The 23,964-nt window shown below is 41.5% G+C and overlaps 2 protein-coding genes across 2 annotated transcripts in view; one reads left to right on the top strand and one right to left on the bottom strand.

Annotated features, from left to right (window-relative positions):
• LOC306647672 (zinc finger protein 560-like) overlaps positions 1–23,964 on the top strand; it is a gene marked incomplete at its 3' end in the record, with an annotated part of 71,478 nt that overhangs the window by 21,202 nt on the left and 26,312 nt on the right. Inside the window, exons 3-5 of the mRNA XM_079117189.1 lie at positions 16,719–16,757; positions 18,640–18,766; positions 20,015–20,085. Of these exons, the coding sequence (XP_078973315.1) occupies positions 16,731–16,757; positions 18,640–18,766; positions 20,015–20,085 (225 nt within the window). The 5' untranslated portion in view covers positions 16,719–16,730. The remainder of the gene's footprint in view (positions 1–16,718; positions 16,758–18,639; positions 18,767–20,014; positions 20,086–23,964) is intronic.
• Positions 8,637–9,488, bottom strand: LOC306647673 (histo-blood group ABO system transferase-like; the record flags this gene model as incomplete). The annotated part of the gene is made up of 1 exon (XM_079117190.1): positions 8,637–9,488. The coding sequence occupies one exon, from the start codon at positions 9,486–9,488 to the stop codon at positions 8,637–8,639; it is 852 nt and encodes a 283-aa protein (XP_078973316.1).

The raw sequence follows: 23,964 nt of genomic DNA, 5'->3' as shown, positions 1-23,964 counted from the left end.
ACAGTGGGACTCCCAGAGTCTTGACCACCAACTGTGGCACTGGAACAGCCCCTGTAGTCCAGGTCTGCCCCCCTCCATCCACACTGCACTGATAGCCTAACACATGGCTTCAGTGTTAAGATATCCCAGAGATGTCCTCTCCATCTTTCAGTCCCTTGTTCTACCAGAGGTCTTGTGGCTGATTCTTGGTTCTTCATTCTGGTTTAAAACGAAAGCATAATGTGTAATTTCTTGTTTCCTTTGATTTATTTAAAAAAAAAGACTTCCCTTTTCAGCACAGTTATTATTTACCAAAAAATATGTGGCAAGTACAAAGAGTTTCTAAAACTATTCCTGACTTTCCCTATGTGTGCTCTTTTCCCTTATAATTAACCTCTAGCATTATTGTGACCTACCTGTTACAATTGATGAGCAAATATTGACACTGTATTATTGACTAAAACTAATAGTTTACATTAGGCTGTATTCAATGTTCTGATTATGTCATTGCTATGGTTTCAATCTGGATTGTCCCCAAAGGCTCATGTGCTAAAGGTTTGGTTCCCAATGCAGCAATGTTCAGAGGTGGGCCTTTGGGCAGTGACTGCGTCACAAGGGGTCTAAACGATTCAATTTAATTGATGAATTCAAAATTTAAATGGACTATTGGGAGATAGATACTGTAAGAGGCAGGACTTAGTTGAAGGGAATGAGTCCTTTTGGGGGTACCCCTGGGGATATCTTGTCTCCCTTTCTTTCTCCTTCCTGGCTGCCATGTGCTGATCAGCCTCTTCCATCCTGACCTTCCACTATGATGTTCTGCCTCATGACAAGTCCACAGTGATACAGCCAAGTGACCATGAACTGAAACCTCTGAAATCATAAGCCAAAATAAATCTTTCCTCCTCTTAAGTTGTTATTCTCTAGTATTTTGTAACAGCAACAGAAAGCTGACCAACACAGTCACCTTCCAAGGAAGACAGATTCTGATTGACCTTACTATGTAAATGTTTATATTGAAATGAGAAAAAAGAATACTCAGTAAGAGTTCCTGAATATTGGAGATATTAGGCAGGAAAAAAAAGGACACTATTTGATTTTTGTTTTAAAATATATAAACTACTAATTTCCAGTGGGTTGTAAATAGCTAAAGAGAAAAGAGAAGTATTTCTTATATCTAGAAAATAGAACATTAAATAGAACAGTAAAGAACCAACAGTAAACAGCAATGTTTCAAACAAAAACCATAATAATCATCTAACATCATTTAATTCAGTCTATGTAACTCATTCTTCTTCTGCTTTATCTTGGATTTAACAGGTTCATGAACCCATTAGCCTTACCATGAAAGAATTGAAAATCCTCACTTAGTCCAGTGGTATAGAATTTAAGTGATACTATCAGACTTTGTATCCTAGCATGCCTTCAAATTTCTTTCCACGGGTACAATCAAGCAGAACAACACTCATATAAGAGTGACAGAAGATGAGGAAGAAAGGAAGAACAGAAAGCTTATTTAAGATATAATGACTGAAAACTTCCCTAAGTGGGGGGAAAAATAAGTCCAGATCCCAAAAGCCCATAGAACACCAAACAACATGAATGCAAAGAAACCTGCACAGAGACAAATTACAATCCATTATAATCCATATATCAAAAGTTAATAATAAATAGTCAATTTTTATTCTTTTGTAGATGGACAGCCTGTTTTTTCCAATACCATTTATTGAAAAGACTGTTCCCTCCCTGTTGTTTGTTCTTGGCATCTTTCTCAAAACCCGACTGACCATATGTAGGTCAAGAAACACCTTAATAAGTTGCTCACATCTCTCACCCCTGGGTATTCATATGCCCAGTAACTGGCAAGACTTCGCTTTGGATCCCCTGTGACCCAACATACCACCGGTCTATCTATATGGTTTATTTTTGTAACGGTGCCCACCTTGTTTGTGCTGGTTAAGTGCCATTACATGTATATTGCCATGTCAGGATCTAATTTGAGGAAGGAACCAAATTAGTGTAGTCATCCCCTCCCACCAACTCAGCCTTAAAGAGGATAGCCACCATGGAGGGTTTTTTTAGGTTGCTAGTGCTTCATTCACATTTACATTTTTTCCTTTCAGAATTAGTGTTCTTATTTAACTTTGGGGACAAGTATATACTCTGAAACCATTACTGCCATGAAGGCCATAAACATATCCATCACCTCCCAGAGTTTTCTCCTACCTTGTTGTTTTTATGGTACAAACATATAAGATCTACCCTTCTAGCAAATTTTAAATATACAATATTTTCAGCTACAGACATTATGCTGTACAGAACTCATCTGTGGAGCTGAAACTTTGCACTCTAAATATCACATTTCCCCTCCTTCCAGCCTCCGGCAGCCACCCTTCTACTTTGTACTTCTATGAGTTTGACTATTTCAGACTCCACGTAGAAGTCAGATCACAGTATTTTTATTTTTGCATCTAATTTATTTCACTTAGCATACTGCACTCCAGGTTCATTGATGGCATTGCGAATAACAAGATTTCCTTCTTTTTTAAAGATAAATGGTATCCCACTACATACGTATATTAAATTTTCATCCTCCAATCATCCTTTTGTGGGCACTGAAGCTCTTTCCATGTCTTGACCATTATAAACAATATTATAGTAACATGGATGCACAGGTATCTCTCTGGGGTGTTGATTTCATTTCCTTTGGGTATGTGCTCAAAAGAGGGATTGCTGGGTCTTGTGATAGTTCTATTTTTAATTTTTTGAAGAATCTCCATAGTGTTTTCCATAATGTCTGCACCAGTTGAAATTTACACTGACACTGTATAAGTGGTCACTTTTAGCACCTCCTCAGAAAACACTTGTTATCACTTGTTTTTGTTTTTGTTTTTATGATACCATCCTAACAGGTGTGAGATAGGTTTAGGGTCATAATCTCAACAGACAAAATCCCAATTGCAATAAGCCTAAAATAAATTTCTGGAAAAAATAACTAAGAGATCTTTAAAAGACATTTATTTCCATATTAAAAGGACTTTTTCATATAAAACATGACAGAATACTTCATAAGCCACTTTGAAGTATTGAAGCATAGAAGTATAGAAGTGTAAAAAGAAGGGGGAATTCCCCATTGTCAGGATAACAGCACTGTTTCTTTTTAATCTAAGTTCTTTATCTTTCTTAATGTGCATTTCTATTTTTTATTGTAATACTAATGTAATAATAATCATATTCAGATTTTTATTTTACATAAACATGTTTAACATTTAAATGCCCTTCCGAAACATTATTTTTTTCAACAGTCTTAGTGATTAGGCAGATGTATATCAAAACTACATTTTGATTTCATCTCACCCCACTTGGAATGGCAAATCATCAAGTATGCAAATGACAGCAATTGATGTAAGGGATGTGGGGGGAAATGTACACTCATACATTGTTGGTGGAACTACAAATTAGTACAACTTAGAAAAGCAGTATGGGGATTCCTCAAAAGATTAAGAATGAAACCATCATATGACCTGGTTATCCCACTCTTTGGTATCTATCCAAAAGAACTAAAATCAGCATACTATGGCCAAGTTATGAAATCAGCCTAGGTGCCCATCAACAGATAAATAGATGAAGAAAATGTGATATATACACACAATGGAGGTTTATTCAGCCATAAAGAAGAATGAAATAATGTCATTTGCTGGTAAATGGATGGAATTGGAGAACATCATGTTAAGTGAAATAAGCCAAACTCAGAAATTCAAGGGCCAAATGTTTTCTTTCATATGCAGAAGATAGAAAAAATAAAAAAGGAATAATAAAGGGGAGCATCTCTTGGGCTGGGGAACTGGCTCAGTGGTAGAGCACTTGCCCAGCACGTGTGAGATATTGGGTTGGATCCTCAGCACCACATTAAAATAAAGTTAAGAGAGATAGAAGGGAGATCAGTAGAATTGGGTACCAGGAGGAAGGAGGGAAGGTAAAGGAGAAGAACTGGGAAATGAAGTTGGCCAAATTGTGCTATGTGCATTTATAAATATATCATGATGCACCCCACTTTTATGTATAATTATAATCCACCAACTAAACATAAATAAATAGAAGGAAGATGAATAGAATAGAGGAAAGGGATCAGGGGGAAGGGAAGAGAAGTACTGGGAACTGACATGGAGCAAACTATTACATGCATTTATGAATATGTCAAAATGAACACCACTATTAAGTATAACTACAATGCACTAATAAAACATTTTTTTAAAAAGGAGTGATAGAGAAAACCAAATAAAAACATAATACACAAAAGTGCAAAACCCATTGTTTCAATTGCTACAAATATAGTTCACCATTCTTGCTTCATTTTTAAGTGACTATTTTGCTTCATTTGATTGTTTTTTGAAATTTATCTATAAAATAATTTTAGAAATCATGTAGTTTTGAAAAATTACTTGGCCATAAGATCAAAAATTTTAAAGCTTAGAAATATTTCTTTTAAGAATAATTATACTAATTTTCAACCCCAAAGAGTAAATGAGAATGCAAGGCTTTCTGTACTCTTACTTGTATAATCCTGTATCCAATGTCAATTTTAATCTTCTTCCAATTTTACAGGAGAAATTTATATCTCTTGTGTCTTTAATATTTATCGTAATACAAAGCTGCTCCCCCACCCTTTCCATTGCAGCCATTTTCCCCGCCTCCCAACCACTTGTCAATCTGTGAACATCCTAGCTAGCTATTGGTTCATCAGTCAGCTTGCAAGTATCCTTCTTTGATATTGGTCCCCTGTTAGCCCGGAGGAATTCAACTGTTTACTGCAGCTACCCCGCCATCTTTTCTCATTCTTCTGTCACTCCTCCTCACTTTCTCTATCCTCCTGGCTTTCACACTCTCTAGCGTGCACCCTTTCTTTTCCTTTCTCTTTTCCTCTCATTTTCTCTTTTACCCTGCAGGGAGACACTCTGTTTGCTTAATAAACTCCCTTATGTGATTTCCTGTGTCCGGCGTGGTTTCCATGGGACCCCTTACATTTATTATAATAATTATTATTATTAGTTATTGATTATGTTTTTATTGTCCATGTTGACATCCATATGATTCTAAGTATTTCCCTTCTGACCCACAATTTCACTTTTTCCTGATGTAAATTCTTGACAATAAATTTCTTGTCTGATCACAAGCATTTCTTCTGTTTTTTTTTTTTTTTGAGATGTTGATGGACCTTTATTTTATTTATTTATTTACATGCAGTGCTAAAAATCAAACCCAGTGCTTCATACATGCTCGGCAAGTGCTGGGCCACAACCCCAACCCCACAAGCATTTATTCCTTAGGATGACCTTTAGATTGATCTTCAGAGGAACAAAAATTACTTTAGATTAATTTTGAAGTAGTTGGTATTCATACAATGTCTATTCATCCCATACAAGAGCATGATTTAGTCCTTCATCTGTTCAAATTTTTCTACTTCTTAGTTAAATTTTATGGATGTTAGTCTGACCTGCACCTTTAATGTTAAGTATGGCAGTGACCAGCATTTTGATAGATGCAAAATATAGGTTTAGAATAACCAAACAAGTGATCTAAAATGCCTAATTGTCCAGCAGGTCAGAGGAGGACTGGGACTAAAACCCTTTTAGCTCAAGCCCCAAGACCAACTCGGTTCTCTGCATGTGACCTTATTTTACCAGCCTAGCTAAGAATAAGAGACATCACTCCCTGTCCCATGTTTTTGTGGAACATGCTCACTGGAGACTAGCATTTTTCTGGTCTCTAGAAAAAGGGCAATATCTTAGATGTTTGTGCTGCTATAATCAAATACCAAGGACTGAATTATTTATAAACATTACAAATTTACTTCTCACAGTCTTGAGGCTGAAAAGTCCAATATGAAGACACAGCAGGTTGAGTGTCTGGTGGAAACATGTTCCTTATAAATGGTACCATTCAGGATCCTCACATGGAAGAGGAGACAGAAGGACCAAAGGTCTAGCTAGTTCTCTCCAGTCCTTTTATAGGATTGCTAATTCCATCCATGAAGGTAGAGCCCTCATGGCCTATCCATCTCCTAAAGACTGCATCTCTGAATACTGTTGCATTAGGAGTGAGGTTTCAACACAAACTGTCAAAGGGACACAAACATTTTAAACCTTTGAAGGAGAAAAAACCCCATTTGTCCCATTTTAGTTTACGATTGGCTTAAGTCAGTGCCTGCCTTTTAACCTCAAATTTGCCTAACCTAATCCTTGTCATACAGCTCACCTCCTGGTAAATATAATTATCTACCTGTTTGAAACTTTTGAAAGTTGGCTTAGAGAGATTACTTGCTTCAGGCAGCATTCCTCGCCAGCCTGAATTCAAGGCCTGGGCTCCTACCATGATACTGGTGACCCCGAGGGTGAGTTTCTGCCTCCACTTCCTTTCTTCTTCCCTCCTGATCTTGAAGGAGTAGCAGTGTTAGAGTTTCCATGCAAAAAAAGTAAGCAGAAAATAGTGAGACCCACCCCTCGACTGAGAGATTTGAGATAAGACCACCAAGGTCATCTCCAGAGTCCTTGTAAACAGCTAGAGTGACCTGGGAGATGACAAAGGATAGAGCCAGGGAAAAGGCTGTTAACACTATTTTTAAGCTCCTGGATTAATGAAACCTTGGATTACGTGTATGTTATCTAATTGAATGCTCAAAACCCCGTTTTATAAATGAGGAAATAGCCCCAGAATCATAGCCAGGATCATATAGCTGGTAAGTAGAAGGGCCTAGATTTATCCTGGTTTTACCTGACTTCATACTTTGAATAACCACATGTCACTTCTCCCCACCAGCCCCTGAGATCTCCTGCCACGCATCATATACTCTGCACAGTGCAACAGACCTAGGGCATGAAAAGTAGAGTCAAGTTTACTTTATTAGACTCGATTAGTCAGGTGTCTGGGTTCTAGCTGTAGATTTGTGGAAGGAAGGAAGATAGAGCTCAGGTGATGGCAGAATCATCAATAGTAAAGATTCATCTCCCCAAAGGGTTTAGCTTCAGATGGACTTTCTTAACATACAACTTAACAGGAGCGTTACTTGGAGAATGCTTTCCTTGCTGGTGGTGACAGTGCCCTAGGAAGAGAGTAAAATGAGGACTGGAGGCCTCTTGTGGGTAGGTGCTGGGCCCATGGTGGGCTTCTCTATCCCCTAAGAAGTATAACTATAATTCCTCAGCCCACCTCTCACTCTCCTGTTATGGAAATTTTAACACGACTTTGGCATAACCGACAATGGCAAATGTATACAGAATGTTCTTCAAAAATTAAAACAAGTCTCATGAGAAACAGTGCAGGCAACTCACACAGATAGTGAAGATTATCCATGGGATATTTCCACACTTTACGATGACCACCACAGAAGTATAACACGGAAAAATCGGCATGTAAGAAATGACATATACAGCACCCATGTCCCCTTTTAACTGAACTGAAGGGTAAAAAGGGTGGGGAAGTCCCCTGTGGGACAGACAACTACAAGTTTGAGGGGACAGCCATGGTTATGGGGTAGTGTGGACAGGGAGAAGACCTGGACTTCAGGACCTGCTCTGCTGCTATGGCTGGTAGTCAGCCCTCTGCAAGACCCACAAAGATATTTTCATTTTGCATTAGGAAAAAATATTTTTCTGAATAGTTCTTGTGTAAAAAGTGGCTGCTCAACATTGACATAGAAAATAAGTAACTTATAGTTGGAGTCTATTACACTTGGAAAGGAAGGGCCCCAGTAATTATGAACATTTTTCAGCCACAGACAAAAGCTAAAGATTGCTCTGTGTGACTTCTTTCTCTCTTTGCACATGAGATGGGAAAAGAAAAAGGAATAAAACAGCCAAGACGACAGGATTTCTGGACACTGAATGGCCTCTTTGAAGGGCACAGAAATCATTTCTAAGTAAAAGAGATAGGTCTTCATGACAAAAACAAGTTCCCTGTTGTCATCTAGAAATATTTTTCATCAAGTCAGTAGGGATCTGGCAAATCATGAAGAATTGAAAATGTTCTGGAAGCAGTCAGTGGGTGTGTGGTGTTGATTAACCTTCAAAGCTCTCAACGGGCGATGGTTTGGTAGGGACAAGAAGCCAGCGATAAGCAAGGAGAGTTTTGATTTGGTATCATGATTTTCCTGATTGCACACTAAAGGAAACTTTCAGTTTTTACAATGAATCCAAAGAGAAATTAATTTGGTTTAAAGCTGAAGACACATGCATCTCCTTGACCTAGGACCACAGCAAGCCCTTCTGTGAGTGCCACACGAGGCAGGAAACTGTGTGTTTGGGAGCCTCCTTGCCTGTAATAGTTTGTGTGTCAGGACAGGGTGAGACCAGCAGGGTCATCCATCCTGAAGGGATGTTAAGAGACGTTCAAGGGAATGGTGACTGAAGGAATCTGCGCCTCCACCCAGGAATCATGCCTGCCTAAATGTGCATGTTGGAGGCGGGGTGGTTTCTAGATCTAACTAAATTGAAGACAGAGTGGAGATGAAGGTGGCGTGTGCCTAGGCTTCAGCAATTTCTTCAACTAGACAGGAAAAGGAGATGGGTTGTACCCTTACTACTAAAACTGGCTCCGATTTCAGATAGTATGTTAGGAGGAAGACTCACACTACCTGGCCATTGTCCCTCGTTGAACTCTTGCTAGAAGTCTTTATCCTTCAATGATTGCTTGGTGATTTTTTGGACCAATTCCCTTCCTGCATCCATTTTTGCAAAGACAGGCAATTTCAATAGATTCTTATCCCACATGTACTCAGGGGAGAGGACCTTGGTGGGTTTGTGGTAAAGCAAGTACTTATTCAAATAGCTCTCATCATGCCACATGCTCTTTATGTTATGAGCTTGGTCCACCATCATTGCCTGGTGACAAAACTTGGTAAGCTTGTAAACTTCCAGCACTGACCCCCCAAAAAAGGCTCCTGTGTAGTAAAAGTCTCCCTCATTCACAGGAATATGGGCTTGTGACTGAGGCAGGCGTTCATAATCATAGGAGTCCCTTCTGTGCCCAATGAAGCCAGGATGAAGGGTGCCAAACAAGGAGGAGAGGATCTCCACATTCACATGGTTCCAAAATTTTATGTCCACATCTGCGCACACCAAGTAATCCACCTCCCTGATAAAGCGCAGCCTGGAAAAAGTGCTGATTCTCTCCATGCGGTACATGGAGAGGTTCTGCCAGTGGGCGTGACTCTGGATCTCCAGGATGACCATTTGCCTTCCTCTTTTGAGCTGGATGAGTGGAACACTCTCTGGTTTGTCAGTGAAGATGTAGTATTTCATCCTGTATCCCTCCATGAAGTATTCCTCCGCAGTCTCCAGAAATAGCTTCAGGAAGATCAGGAGTTCTTTGATAGCAAACACAGCTAATCCAATGGTGACATTCCGGAGCTGGAAGTGCTCATGTAGTAGCTCAATGTTGAAGGTCCCCTCCCACACAATGGGAACCATCCACGGAGTCTCAACAAGGATATCGTACTTAAAGGGTGTTAACATGTTTAACTCGTAATGCACTATCCTTGATACAGTCACAACTTGCATGTGGTTCATTTGTCCAACACCTATGCTTTCCCCAACTAGCATGTTTTCTAGTTTTTGGTTTCTCAGGATCAGAGAGTTATAGCTTAAGACCAAAATGAGAGTCAGTAGGAAAAATAATGTTACATGATAAAGGAAGTGGTATTTTGATCTCCCAGAAAGTTTCTGCTGAACCATGGTTCTTTGTGTCTTCCTTATTACAAGAGAGCAAATTCTCCTGGGTGGGATGAAACCAAATCTGAGGCCTTGAGGTGTCCAAGTCCCCCGACTCACAGCCTACTCATCCAGCAACCCTCCAAACTCCCTGAGGTCAGCCCTGGTACTAGGCACCAGTTGGGTCCAGTGGTGAAGAACTTGGAGACACAGCAGAACTCCAATAAACTTAGTTTGGGTTTGAAATGCTGTCCAAGCAACCAGTGGGCAGATTAAATCAACAGACAACTAGAACTTAAGGACCAATGTGAGAGAGAGAAGTCAGAGTTCCTGAAATAGACCAAGGAGATTGGCTCAAAGGAGGTTGCTAAGCAAATCAAGAGCAGAAATTGTGATGAAAGCAAGGCAGGGAAGAAACCATAAGAGAGTGTAACCAACAGGTAAGAGTGTTTATGCTCTGGCCTGTTTTAGTTGTAAAACCTTTAGCAGAGCATGAAGTTTCCTGGAAAAAACCCATAAAGTTCAGACCAGTCTGTCTTCAAGGTCATGCCCAGGTTGGCTGGTTGATTTAGCAACCATGGTGGAGAGGATGATCTACATAGCAATATTTGTTTTCCGTTGTTCTCCTAATAAGCACTTAAAATCCAGGGAACATTTTTTAAGTTTTTTGTAGTTGTAGATGGACAGCATGCCTTTAATTTGTTCGTTTTCACTTTTATGTGGTGCTAAGCCTCGAACCCAGTGCCTCACAGGTGCTAGGCAAGCGCTCTGCCACTGAGCTACAGCCCCAGCCCCTGCTGAGCCTTTTCCGTAAGCCTGTAAACCTCCAGCACTTGTACTGCTGGGATTGGGCTGCCCAGCTTAATGTTCATTACCTTGTTCAACCCTCACAGGAAACCTGGGGTCTCTGTTATGTTCCGTTGGCCTTGTGTCTGTCTTATGCCAGCACTGTACTGTTTAATTTCAATAACTTTGTCATATTACTTGAAGTCAGAGAGTGTGATGTCTCCTGCTTGGTTTTTCTTTCTCAAGGTCTCTTTATCTCTTCAGGGTCTTTATGGCTCCATAAAAACTGGATAGCCAAATGCAAAGAATGAAGTAAAATTTTAACTTGCATTATATACAAAAATTAGCTCAAAATGGATCCAAGACACAAACCTAAAAGCTAAAACTCTTAGAATAAAATCAGGGAAAACTTCATGGCATGGGATTTAGGTAATAGTTTCTTGGATGATAATAAAAGTACAGGTAATGAAATTAAAAACTGAAAAGTTGAATCACATCAAAATTTAAGACTTTTATTGAAGGACACTATTGAGAGAGTAAAAAAGGTATCTTATGGAATGGGGGGTAATATTTGCAAACCATATATCTGATTTATGGGTTTATATCCAGAATATTTGGAGTATGATGAACCCCTAGAATTCAACAATATCTATACTGAAAACTGACTGATAAATGGACAAAGAAATTAAAAGAGATGAAAACATAGAAATGGTCAAGAAACACCTGAAAAGATGCTCAACATCCCACTTATTGTTAAGAAAATGAAAATCAAAGCCACAATGAGGTACCACTTCATACCCACTAGGATGCCCATTAAGATGCCTATTGTAGAGGCTGGGGTTGTGGCTCAGTGGTAGAGCACTTGCCTAGCATGCGTGAAGCACTGAGTTCGATTCTCAGCACCACATATAAATATATAAAATAAATGTCCATTGACAACTAAAAAATAAAATTAAAAAAAAGATTTCTATTGTAAAAAAAAAAAAACCAACAAAACAATAGGCAATAAAAGTGGTAGGCAAGTATGTGGAGAAACTGAAACCCTTGTGCACTGCTAGTGACAATGTGACACACTACAGTCATTGTAGAAAACATTGCAGGCTCTTGAAATTTGCAAATAATTACCATACTTCCAGCACTTCCAGTTTAGATATGTATCCAAAAGAATTGGAAGTTGGGATTCTAACAGATATTTGTACACTCATGTTCCTAACAGCATTATTTGCAAAAGCCAAAGGGTAGACACAACCCAAATATCTAAAAGATAATGAATGGAAAAATAAAATGTATTAAAAATAAATCAGCATTAAAAGTTGAGGAAATCTTGATAGTATTTGTTAAATAAATTTAGTGATTGAGAATGTAGCTCAGTGGTAGAGCACATGCCTAGCTTGCATGAGGTCCTGGGTTTGAGGTAGGATATAAGACATGAGGATGGATAGAAAGGAGACAAATAGGGAAGGAAAGAGGGACTGTAAGTTTAAGTCAAAAAACTCCATGAACACCCTAGCTTTCACCCCTATGGCCTGGTTTTCTCCAGGCCAAATTAAAAAGTTCTGATAGATCCCAGAGTACTTAAGTCCAGTTAATTACTGCCTAGTGACTTTGTTGGTTTACAGAATATCCTTTTAGATATCCAGGTCATTAGGCTAACACCACCTCTTATGCTTCTCATGTTCACCATTTACAAGGTTTTCTTTTTCTTTTTCTTTCCTTCTTTTTTTGAATCAGGGATTGAACTCAAGGTTACTGAGGCTGGTTTTGAACTTGTGATCTTCCTGCTTCAGCCTCCCAAGCCACTGAGGTTACAGTCACGCACCACCACACCTGGCCTACAAGGTCTCCTTTCAAAGAAGAAGCCTAAAGACCTCCAAAACTTGTCCCACCGTTGAGTGCCTACACTCCCTCTCTCTTTGAGTTTGTATCCTGCTCTGTTGTTTGCTTTTCTGAATAAATCTCAACTCTTTTTTGCATGGAGATTCATCTCTAATTTTTGTTTACCTCTGATACCCTCAAACCTTCGGATACAATCTCGAAACACCTGCCAGTACCCAGGTGCAGCCAGGATGCTAGACTCCATGGCAGGCCTGGAACTGAATGTGACACCCATGGGTTAGAAATGGAACTGGTCTGAGACGAGGGAAGGGGCATCGGCTGACCTCTGCCAAGCCCTCAGACCTCACTCCTCACCCCTTTGTTACTGATTCCATGGGCTCGTGTGCTGTCAGAAGAATGGAACAGAGGCAGAGCAGCACGGGAACGTGGCTTTTTGTCCTTAAGCTTGAGTGCAAGGGAGGCAGCACAGGAAAGCAGAAATCCCAGGCTGACTCAAGCAAAGGAGAAAGATGCAATGAGCTTTCATGCCATCTACACAATAGACAGGGAGCCTGTCTTCTTCTTGTCGTCACAGGCAGAGGTGAGGTTTCAGTTGCACCTGTGCTTTTCCTCATCAGGTCTCTTCATGCAAACTGTGTCTCAATATCATGTTCTCATTGGTCTCTGCCCTGGGGTGTTGATTTTTTACCATGCTAACAAGGCAGAGGTTACTGTAGGATATTTTAGTGACTGGTCTGTGCATGTACTTGCCCCTTACACACTGGAATTTGCTTCTTATCACCTGAGAAAGTCCCTAATTTGATTTTGGAGCAGGATAGATCCCTGTCCTCAGTGGTTTGATTTAATGATCTTGTTTTTCTTGACTCTGACTTCCTAATATCTCTGCTGACTACATAGTCTTTGAACATTTAGCTGATTTCCCAACCACCTGTCTCCTGGTGTATTATTTTAATTTTACAGCCAAAATACAGTGGCACAGGATAAACATTCCTGTTCCAAAAGGAAGGAATAAGAGAATACCAAGGAAGGCCTGGATCAAAAGAAGATAAAAACTGAGAAGTGCAAACATTAAACCTTTAGTTCTATGTCTGGTATCTGGGGCACATGGTGGCATGATGTTAGCTCCACAGCACTGCCTAAAACTTGCCTACTGAAGCCCACGTGGCCATTCTCTTGGATTAACTTTGCTCATTGCTTGCAACTTTCCTTGGCACACATTCCATGTTCCTGCCATCTCTAACTTCCTGGGGTCTCCATTGCAGCTTTGACTTCACTCTCACAGTTTCGTGCATTGGCCCCACAGGGACTTTCCATAAGGATTCTGACACGTCCACACATTGCCCTGGCTTCCCAGGACTTCCTTTGAAATCTCAGTGGAAGCCTTCATGATCCCATAACTTTTGCAATCTGCTGTCTACACAACCAACATCATGTGTATGAAGCTTAGGTCTGCTTCCAGCTTAAGCAGTAGCCCACTTGGATCACAGCTTCAGTGACTGCTGAGTCCCTGGATGACTGCATATGGTGAAATTAATCCTGGAAAACAACTTCCTAGGTGGCCTTGTTCAAGCAAAAACCTTGAGTGTCAGTACTCAAGGTCTTTCAAATGAGTTTATGTTTCTACACTCTTGAGCTTGCAATGAGTCGGGTCTGGCTATTTTCTGAGCTGTCTTCAAGGAATTTTTTCTATTGTCCTGGTTCAAAGTACTTGGCTTCTTTTTAATGATGCTAATCTCTCTAGTAGCCACATCTTCCTTGGCCCCAACTTTTCATGTGCTGCTTTTCTAGTCAAACTTCAGTTTTTTTTCATCTTTCCATTCTGATTTTTTCTCTTTGTTCTCACTGTAAATCCATCTAAAAGCAGTCAGATATACCACAGTTTAAATGCTGTGATGCCTTGAAATTCCTCTCTTCAGATTAATTAGTGTGTCATCTTTAAATTTAACCTCCCACAAAGTTTCAGGGCATGGACAAAATGTAGACAAGTTGTTTGCCAGAATGTAACATGAATGGCCTCCAGTTCAGTTCCAAATAGAGTTTACATTCCCTTCTGAAACCTCTTTACTGTCCACATTCCTACTGGCATTCTAATTTTTCCTGCTCACACCAGAATCATCCATTAGGTTACACTCACAATATTCTAAACTTTCTCTAACCTGAATCTCCAAAAATTTCTAAACTCCTCCTGAAAAACCAGTTCCAGATGCTTCTGAACTACAAGGTCAGCTATAGTCACAGCAACCATCCCATTTCCCGGTACCAATCTTTCTGTTAGAGTTTTGTCACATAACAAAATGCCAGAGAAATTCAGCTTCAAGGAAGAAAGATTTATTTTGTCCCATAGTTTCGGAGGTTCCAGTTCATAGTTGACTGGCTCTATTGCTTCGGTTCTGAGGTGAGGCAGAACATCATGGTGGCAGAAGCAAGTGACAGAGGAGGTTATGCACCTCATAGCAGCCAGGAAGCAAAGAAAGACAAAGGGGGCAAAGGGAGGTTGCGGGAACAAAATATACCCTTCAACAGCACACCTACAGTGACCCACCTTTTCCAACTAGGCCCTTCGTTTTAAAGTTTTCACCACCACCCCCCAATACTGCCATCATCTAGGGCCCAAACCTTTAACACGTGAGCCTTTGAGGGATATTTCAGATCCGAACTCTAACAAATGTCCTGGTGTCCCAAACCTTTCTCTCAGAGTTCATATACCTCCTTTGAATACATGCTGTAATTGTGAACATTGTAGCCAATGTTCCATCTTTAGATAGTTTTGGGGAAGTCATTCAGTTTGACTTAAGTGTCACATTTCCAAAAGGATTTGCATATTTCAGAATATAAGAGAAAAATACTATATAGATAAAATGGTGCTGCTCACTGGGTCAGACACAATTATTCACTACAGAGGCAGAGAATATGATTTTTGGAGAACCAGAGGCTGAGTGTCACACTTATCCACTTGCTTCAGGGCAACCCAACATCTTTCTTCTGTCTTCCCTGTCATGGCTCTTTCTGGAGACTCTTTCTCTCATCCCTGACCCAACAAACTGAAATTCACTGTTCATGCTACATTCATGTGAAGAGCAATAAGTTAATGTTTACCAATTCCCAGTTATAAGTGGGCACACTTTCAGTGTCAGTGATACTATAAAAATTATCAATCCATTTGAATTTTTATGGAATGATCATCCCATTTGGGTTTTTAGCCTTTGGGAGCATCAAAAATAACGTTTGGTCTGCAAGCATGCTGAACTTGATGGATTCTGTACTGACGTTTCCACGCTTTTGGTGATCAACTACTTACAACAGTGTCCAGAAATCCTGTTCCTTCTTCTCTCTCAGCCTAAACACAGCTTTCTCATCCATACGGAAGGGATAGCGTGCAGTGCCCCTCACCACCTGTAGGTGGAGTCGTGGAAAGTACACTACTCCTACCCAGAATGCTCTGCCCTGGGAGTGAAGTAGCGCTCATCCAATGAGAAGACAAGAGAGAGCGATTTTGATATTGGCTGCAGAAAAATAGGGGTGGGGCTTACGGTCCTGCTTTTTGGCAGTCATTTTGAGTGCTTTGAGGTTGGTTCGCGTGATCACAAGAAAAGAGCACTGGCAACGGTAAGGCAGCGGCAGAAAATTAGAGAGGAAACGTTCCCATTGCACAAAGGTGAGTCAGAGGTTCTGAGAAGCTGCCCACAGTGACCCCGGTCGGGTCAGGGCAGGGCTAGCGTTCTGGTCAACCGCATTTCTGAGCATCAATCCACCATGGGCTCAAATTGTAGAGGCATTGCTGTTTGCCCTGGCACGAGTTGGTACTGTGTCCTTTAGACTGTCACCCACTTCCACCTCCTTTTGAATCAGAAAGTTCTAAATTATGGGAGACTGTTCAGGTCACTGCAGCCTAGGCCCTAGTGTCCAGCACCATGTGGTAGCTTGGGAGGGTCATGGGATAGGCCCCATTTCTGAAAGCTAGTGTGAAGAGTGTTATAGACAGATGAATCAGCATGTGCAAAGGCTCAGAGGAGCAGCCAAGTCAGGAGCATTTGGGAAACCTTGGGCTCATGGTGTGTCTACATGGAACAGAGTTTGAAGAGAAGCCAAGTCACACCTGGAATGGCAAGCAAGGAGGTGTACCTTCTTTCATGGTGGTTAGAGCCATGGAGGGGTGGAAACAAGGGACAAATACTGTCTGAGTTAGGAGTTTTAAAGTTTTCCAAAAACTGAAGCCTGGAAGAGGAGCGAGGAGAATAGTGAGACACAAGGAGACTGAGTCCTTGATCAAAGTCACAAAGCAGGTAAGAGGTATTAGGACTGCAATCCAGGGGATACAGAGTTAGCCTGACAGATTCAGAGTTGGGCAGAGGTACATTGAAGGCCTGAGCCCTTCTACTTTGCATGCTTCTTATGGTCTCCCTCTTCCCACAGGTTCCAGGATCCATGGAAGTGCTTATGGACCCTATGCGAGTGAGTGTGCCCTCATTCACCCCAACTCCCCCACAGCACACACACACACACACATCTTTCTGGGATTGTGGTGCCTTGGAACTCAAGGCCTTCCACTCTTGTAGTCCTTGTGCTTAGGGACTCCTGAAAAACACTAAGCCCAGGGTTCTGGAACAAAGGGTTTATAGGGAATAGTTTCTGTGTCTAACCACCAATGGAATGAGGTGTGAAAGGTTACCCATGCACAGTTATCAGCAGGTCCAAATATTTGAAGGTGACAGTGACTCATGAAGTGTTCAGAGAACCACAGTCTCTCCTTTCCTTCTGGTAAGAGTAGGAGTCAGACCTAGAATGACTGAACAGTTGGGTGTTTTTTCCAGACATAATGGGAGCGGAGGCATAGAAGCAATGATGTGATGTGACCCAGGTCCCAGCAGCCTCCCTCCTTTGAAAGTAAAGGAGGAGAGGTAGGACAGGGATAGGCTGCTGCGGTAATCCAGGGGACTGCTGGTGACATCTGGAGATGGGAAAAGTAGTTGGATTCTGGATCTGATTTTTAAGTAGGTTCAACTGCCAGATTTTCTAATATTGGGGGTGAGAGAGAAAAAGGTAAGAATCAGAGATTACCCCAAGGTTTATGATGGAAGCAAGGGGGAATTAGTAGTAGAAATCATTTGAAAGGGTGTGCAGTTTTATTTTGGCCTTCTTAAGAGTTTTAGATGTTTCAGACACCAGAGAAAAGGCATCAAGTGGGCAGCTAGACACAAAGGTCTGAAACATTAGGTTGTGGTTCAGGGTAGAGACATCCAAAAGGCGATGGCCATTTTATGGACTGAGGTGAAACTATGGATCACATTTGATGGAAGGAATCTTCAGGTCATGGTGGTAATGCTATAAGTTGACCAAGAAGGGGAGGATGGTGGCCCAAAGCTTGGGTCTTTGCTAGGGCACCAGGTTGAGAGTGGTAGGCCTCACAAGCACAATTGAGAGAGAGAAATGACTGAGAAGGGTGGACGTGGAGAAAGGATAGCCTGGCAGGGCAGTCAAGGCTTCTAAGGGAATATTAGACATTCATATGGATTTAGAAGTACAGGCATAATGGAGGGAAGGCGATGCTGAGGCTGGGGCTTGTTCACAGCTTTATGGACTCATCAAGACTTGTTGATGACCCTGGAGTTTTTTACTCAAGCTGGTAGTTTAGCTCAAGGGCAAATGCGGTCATCTGGTGTAGTCACTAGGCAGGCAGGAAGGGGTGTCTGGATCTCCAGTCTGAATATTCTTATAGATAGTTGAAGTTGATGCAAGAAACAGAGCCAGGAGTCCTGTTTTCATAGTAGGATTTAGGGTTGCCCTGGCAGTGGAGCCTTTGGAGGTCTGGGGTAGTAGTAAGGCCTGACTGAATTTTCCAGGTGCTCTCTGAATAATGTAATAAATAGCACTTGATAAGGCCAGGGAGAGATCTTGTATGGGTCAGGGACGTAGTAACAGTGGGAACTGAGTTATGAGAGACATTCAGTGTAAAGAACAATGAGCGCATGGAGAGAGGGTGTGAACTGAACTTCCCAAAACCTTATTATTAGGGAATTAAGGATAAAGGATAAACCCAAGTTTGATCATGTTTGGAGGTACCATCTGTAGGATTTCCCAGTCATTTTCTGGGCCCCTGCATGACAGCCCAGAAATTAAGTGGCAGCTTCTGCCCACCTGCTCATTGTTGCTGAGGGCTAGGCACAGTGACTAATGGAGGCATGAGGCAGAAAAAGTGCAACTGGCACCAGAGTCTGATATCTCCTCTTGGGTGTGGAAGTTGGGAAGAGTATGAGCATGAGGTGGACATTTAGAAAGAGGGGGACTGTTGGAAGAGAGGAGGCTCTCATGGTTTCATCTGTTCCAATCATGGCAGAACAATGTGACTTTTGAGGATGTGGCTGTGTACTTCTCCTGGGAAGAATGGTGTCTCCTTGATGAGGCTCAGAAACTCCTATACTGTGATGTGATGCTGGAGAACTGTGCACTTATGGTCTCTCTGGGTAAGATTCTCACACTCACCCAATGCCTCGGGCAGGATTCCTTCTTCTCTTCCCCCAGGGCCAGCATCATCCTTTTCACATTGGGACAGTGGACACTGCTTCCCTCCCCGGTTTTCTGGGTAGGTTCACCGATTAATAGAACTGAGCTATTGCATTACCGTATTTTCTTCCCAAGAAGTCCCAATACCTGTCACCTCAGAGCCTTCCAGAGAAGGGACTCCAGAGTGTCACAAGTCAATGAGATCCCACCTTTCTTTGTCCCTGACCGGGTGACCTCACTGTCACAGATTTGCTCCTTCCTCTAGCTGACATATTCCTGTGTCTGCCTGAGCCAGGAATTTCAGTCACTGATGTGATCACTATTTATGTCATCCTCTGTGGTTCTTTTTGTAATATTTGGTTTTCTTCCCTGTGGTCTGTTGCTCTGAGTCACTCTGAGCCCTTCTCTGATCAGCCTTTCCATGGGATTTGTACCACGCAGGTAAATGCTCAACTTGGGGGTGGAGGGAAAAGCTTAGTCTTTCTCAGAGTGAACGTAATTCCAGCTATACCAGTTGAGCTCAGAAAGGCCCTGGTCCTACTGAGTGGCAGGTTAGAGGACACGGCATTGGGTCTGTGTTCATATCATCCCATGAACCTGTCTTATTTCCACTACTGTTTTGGTGCCAGTACCAGTGGCCACACCTCATTTCTGTCTTTTTCCTTTCTTGACATTTTGCCAGATTGCTGCTCCTTCTCTGACTTTTGACACAGGGATACTCCCCAAATCTGTGGAATCCACATCTTAGCTACTCCTACGCACTCCTACCTCTTTGAGTATTCTTCCACCTTGGCCCACAGATACCACAAGCACATATTCTTAGATGGACTTTGAACGTGAGCTTTCTTATTGGAATAGGACATTTGGGAACTGGACACGCCCTTCTGCGCAGCACACACATGTCATCAGCAGATAAGAAGTGTTGGAAAACATTAGCAGAGAGAGAATTTTAGGCCCTGCCTCTCTTTGTACCACACCCCATCCTTGTGTCCTTTCCCTGAAGAGGCTTTAGAAGCCTTTCTAAAGGTCATGCTGTGACCTTTAGAAGGTCATTACTGTACAGCAGCTGATTTCTCCACCTGACCTGTTTTCATAGGTCCTATGAATTTGCATAGACTTCTTTCATTGGTGTTAAAATCATATTTGTGATGTGTTGCCCCTTCTCACCAAAATCAACATGCACTTCATTGGCATTTCTTCACCTTCAGGTCCCTGGCATGGAGTGAAAGATGAGGAACCATCTTCTGAGAAGAACGTTTCTATAGAAGAAGTGTCACAGGTCAGAACTCCCAAAGAAAGTCCCTTTCCCCAGAAATCCTACCCCTGTGAGATATGCATCTTGGCCTTGAAAGACATTTTGCCCTTTGCAGAGAACATGGAAACACGTCCCAGGCAGACACCATACACTTATGGGGCATGTGGGAATTGATTATTTAATATAAACCTTCAGCAACTATATCACAGCAAAGAGAAACCCCTCAGAAGGGATGTGGGTAGGTTCTTATTTATAAAGAGCTACAGATTTCATGTACCAGGGACATCCTTGACTTGAGGGGACACTGGAAAATATGTCCTGATCATTTCAGGCCTTCTCTAGAACCAGGCCACTTACAACAGAAGCCCCACACAGCATCGCTGAGGACGACAGCCTCTCACAGTGAAAAAAAAAAAAAAAATCATTAGAAATTCAGTGAATGCAGAAAAGCCTTCAATTGCAAACACATTTGGTCAGCACCAAAGAGTCCACAGCAGACCAGGATTTCACAAATGCGGCAAATATGCAAAAACCATCAACGATAAAGCCTTACTTTTCAACACCAAAGGGGCCAAACTGGAGAAGGGACTTTGAAGTTCCATGAATGTGGAAAAGCCTTCCACTGCAAACACAGACTTGCTCCTCACCAGTGAATTCGTATTGGTGAAAAGCCTTAGGAGTTCATTGAAACGGCGGGAAATTACAAAGCTAAGGCTCCAACTTCATTGACCAACAGAGTTCACACTGCAGAAAGGCCTCACAAATGCAGCAAATGTGTGAAACCCTTTAACCACAAGCTCAGACTCATTTGATACCAGGGAGTTCACAGTTGGATAAGGCCTTGTAAATGCAACAAAAGTGCAAAATTCTTAATTCAAGCTCCAGTCTTATAAACCTGATGTATAGAAAATGCGGATAAGCTTTCTTCAAATTTTCTTGAGTCGCCTCTGAAAGTACATCTGCAGCTAATGTGGGAAACCTTCAGCCAAACACCAGCACAAGAAAATCCCTGATGAAGAAAGAAATGACAAGTCCCATGAATGTAGTAAAACCTGCAAAGATGTTCTGATTTAGAACAAAATATTCACTCGGATAAGATTTCTGAGTGCAAGTGAATTAGCCAAGTCTTCACCCAGAGCTTTAATTTCATTTGGCACCAGAACAGTCCACACAGTAAGACTTTATGAGTTTAGTAAATGTGGGAAAGTTCCCAGCTGAAGTTCTTAACCTCATTGAGCACCAGAAAGTTCACATATGAGAGATGCCTTGGATGTACAGGGAATGCAGTCGCCTTAATATTAATGACACTGGAGAAAGGCCTTTGTGAAGAACGAATCTGCCCCAATAAACCTTACACATCTCAACATGCACAGCAGCTGGATGGATCCCCACAAGTTTCAAGTTTGTGGAAAGCTTTCAAGAGCTGCCTTGCAACTTCAACCCTGCCCTGAACCCTTGCTAGTTGTGTTGGCAAAAGCAAACTGCTCGTTTTTCATCTACTCTGACTATAGTCAGCACAGAAGACTTCTATGGTCCTCAAAGATATGGGGTTTTCTTCCCCCATCAATCAGTTCTGCAGTGGACAACTGGTGGGTGCCTAAGCAAATTCAGTTCTGTCCACCTGGAAGTAATGTCAGATCCCACAGATGGAGGGCTCAGTCCCCAAGACTCTCCCCTCCACCCACAGAGTGTCAATCAGAAGTCCCAGATGGTTTAATCTATTATTCTGACCAACTAGCTATAAAATCAGGAATCCCACAACCCCCTCCTCAGGCTTGATTAATTTGATCAGTTCACAGAACCCAGAGAAATCCATGCTTCTGGTTACTGGTTTATTGCAAAGGATATCACAAATGATACAGATAAAGATTTGCACAGGACAAGGTGTAAGAAAAGGGCTGCAGAGCTCCCATGCCCTACAGGAGCCTCTGTGGGTTCAGCTACCTGAAGCTTTCCAAAACCTGTTCTTTTGGGTTTTCATGGAACTTTCGTTGCATAGGCCAATATACTGTGAGAAAACCAAACAAGTCCTATCTATTACAAAGCTTGTCTATTCAGATTCTTCTTGATCTCTGAGCATCCCTTACTCCAGGGGGTGGGGCAGGACCCTCTGTATTGAGGGCCTATGACCTTCTATCAGACAAGGTTAGTCAGAGAAATTCTTTATGGCCAGCTAGAGGCAGGGGAAAATTAGTTTCTCTGATCCACGTTGAGGATGGAGTTATGAAGCAGGAACCATGGACAGAAATGAAACTACATTATGTTATAATATCCCAGCAGACCTATATCACTATTGTAGAAGCCATCTCATCTCTGCCCACAGGTCCCCACTGTGCCCAGTTTCAAGCTGCCAATATGATGTCACTGAACATACAATTAAGAAGAGACGTATAGTAGCACATTGTATTTTGTTTCCACTGTACAGATAAAGTAGCCATAAATCAACCCCAGAATATAGGTAAGAGTAAAAAATTACAAAGGGACAACTATTCAGTTTTAGTAATAACTTGATTGAACTTTATAACAGCTTTATTGAGTTAAAATGAACTTAAGCTGAACACATTTAAGGCCTACAGTTTGATGTTTCGATACACGCTTATACTCCTGAAACAAAAATATTCCTCCTATTCTTTTTAAACATTTTTAACACAAAATTATTGATACAAGGACATAGTGTTCCTTTTGTAATAGGTATTTTCAATTATAGATAAAACTGAAAAAAAGGACAAAGCCCCCACAAACTATTCCCCAGTCTTCCAGTATTGGTCATTTCATGGCCATTCTTTATTCATCTATGTATATATGTAATTACTGGATTATTTACGATCATGAACATCATGTCACTTAATTTGTAAAGTCTTCATAATGCATTTCTAATGCGAATGCCACATAAAACATGAAATAAATGTACTTCCTGTCAAAATGACATCAGAGCCCATTTTTCTCAACTGTTTCAAAACATTGCTTTTTAAAAATATATACCTTTATTTTGTTTGTTTTTATATGGTGTTAAGGATCAAACCCAGTGCCTCATACGTGTGAGGCAAGTGCTCTACCACTGAGCCACAACTCCAGCCCCCAAAATGTTGTTTTTTAAGGTAGATGCATTGCAGTCAACATCTAAAATGCACCCACATTGCTATTGGTGGGCATGCCTCTCGTGTGCCTTACCTTGTAGCCACTACTTACTTATTTCAGTTGCTTGGTCATTTGTCTATTAGAATTTGCTGCATTCTGGATTTGGGTTTTTGCAGCTCCCTGATGCTGATTAACATCCTGACCTTTCTTCCATCTTTCACAAGTATTGATGAAATGCATAATTGAGGTCTGCTCTGGGCTGACAGGTATGTGATGATGGCACACCTGGAAACACATGGTGTGACAGTATTTTTTGTTAGTGCACTGCAGAACAGTCTGGAAACAAGTATTTCAAGTACTCAGTGCACTAGGTATGTGATGACAATACTGCATGCAGCAAAATCTCCCATCATGCATGTGTATCAGGGGACCCAGGTGATAGGTCTGTGATATACCTAACTACAACCTAGGTGTCCAAGCTAGGGTTCCCCAGCTTACATGCTTGGGACATTGTGTGACAGGTATTGAAACAGTAACACTCCTCCAAACAACCAGGACACCCATACACATCCACAAGAGAAAACAGGACAGACATTAAACAGTACAAAACAAATGACATATTCAAAACGTATCAGGGAGGCATGAAGCAGGAGAGAGGAACTGACACCAGCAAGTAGGGTGACACAAATACTGTGGAGACTTGTGAGACAGGCATGTGATAGGGAGGTCCCAAAACCTGGCGTGTAGATCACATACAAACCCATCACATAGTCCCCACAGACCACATTTGATGAGGCAGGACTCTGGCTTGAAGAGAACATGCCA

This window comes from Sciurus vulgaris (assembly GCF_902686455.1).
Source record: "Sciurus vulgaris genome assembly, chromosome: 17".
In the NCBI taxonomy this organism is placed as follows: Eukaryota; Metazoa; Chordata; class Mammalia; order Rodentia; family Sciuridae; genus Sciurus; species Sciurus vulgaris.
The sequence above is the reverse complement of the archived record's forward strand: the minus strand, read 5'-3'. Positions and strand labels throughout refer to the sequence as shown.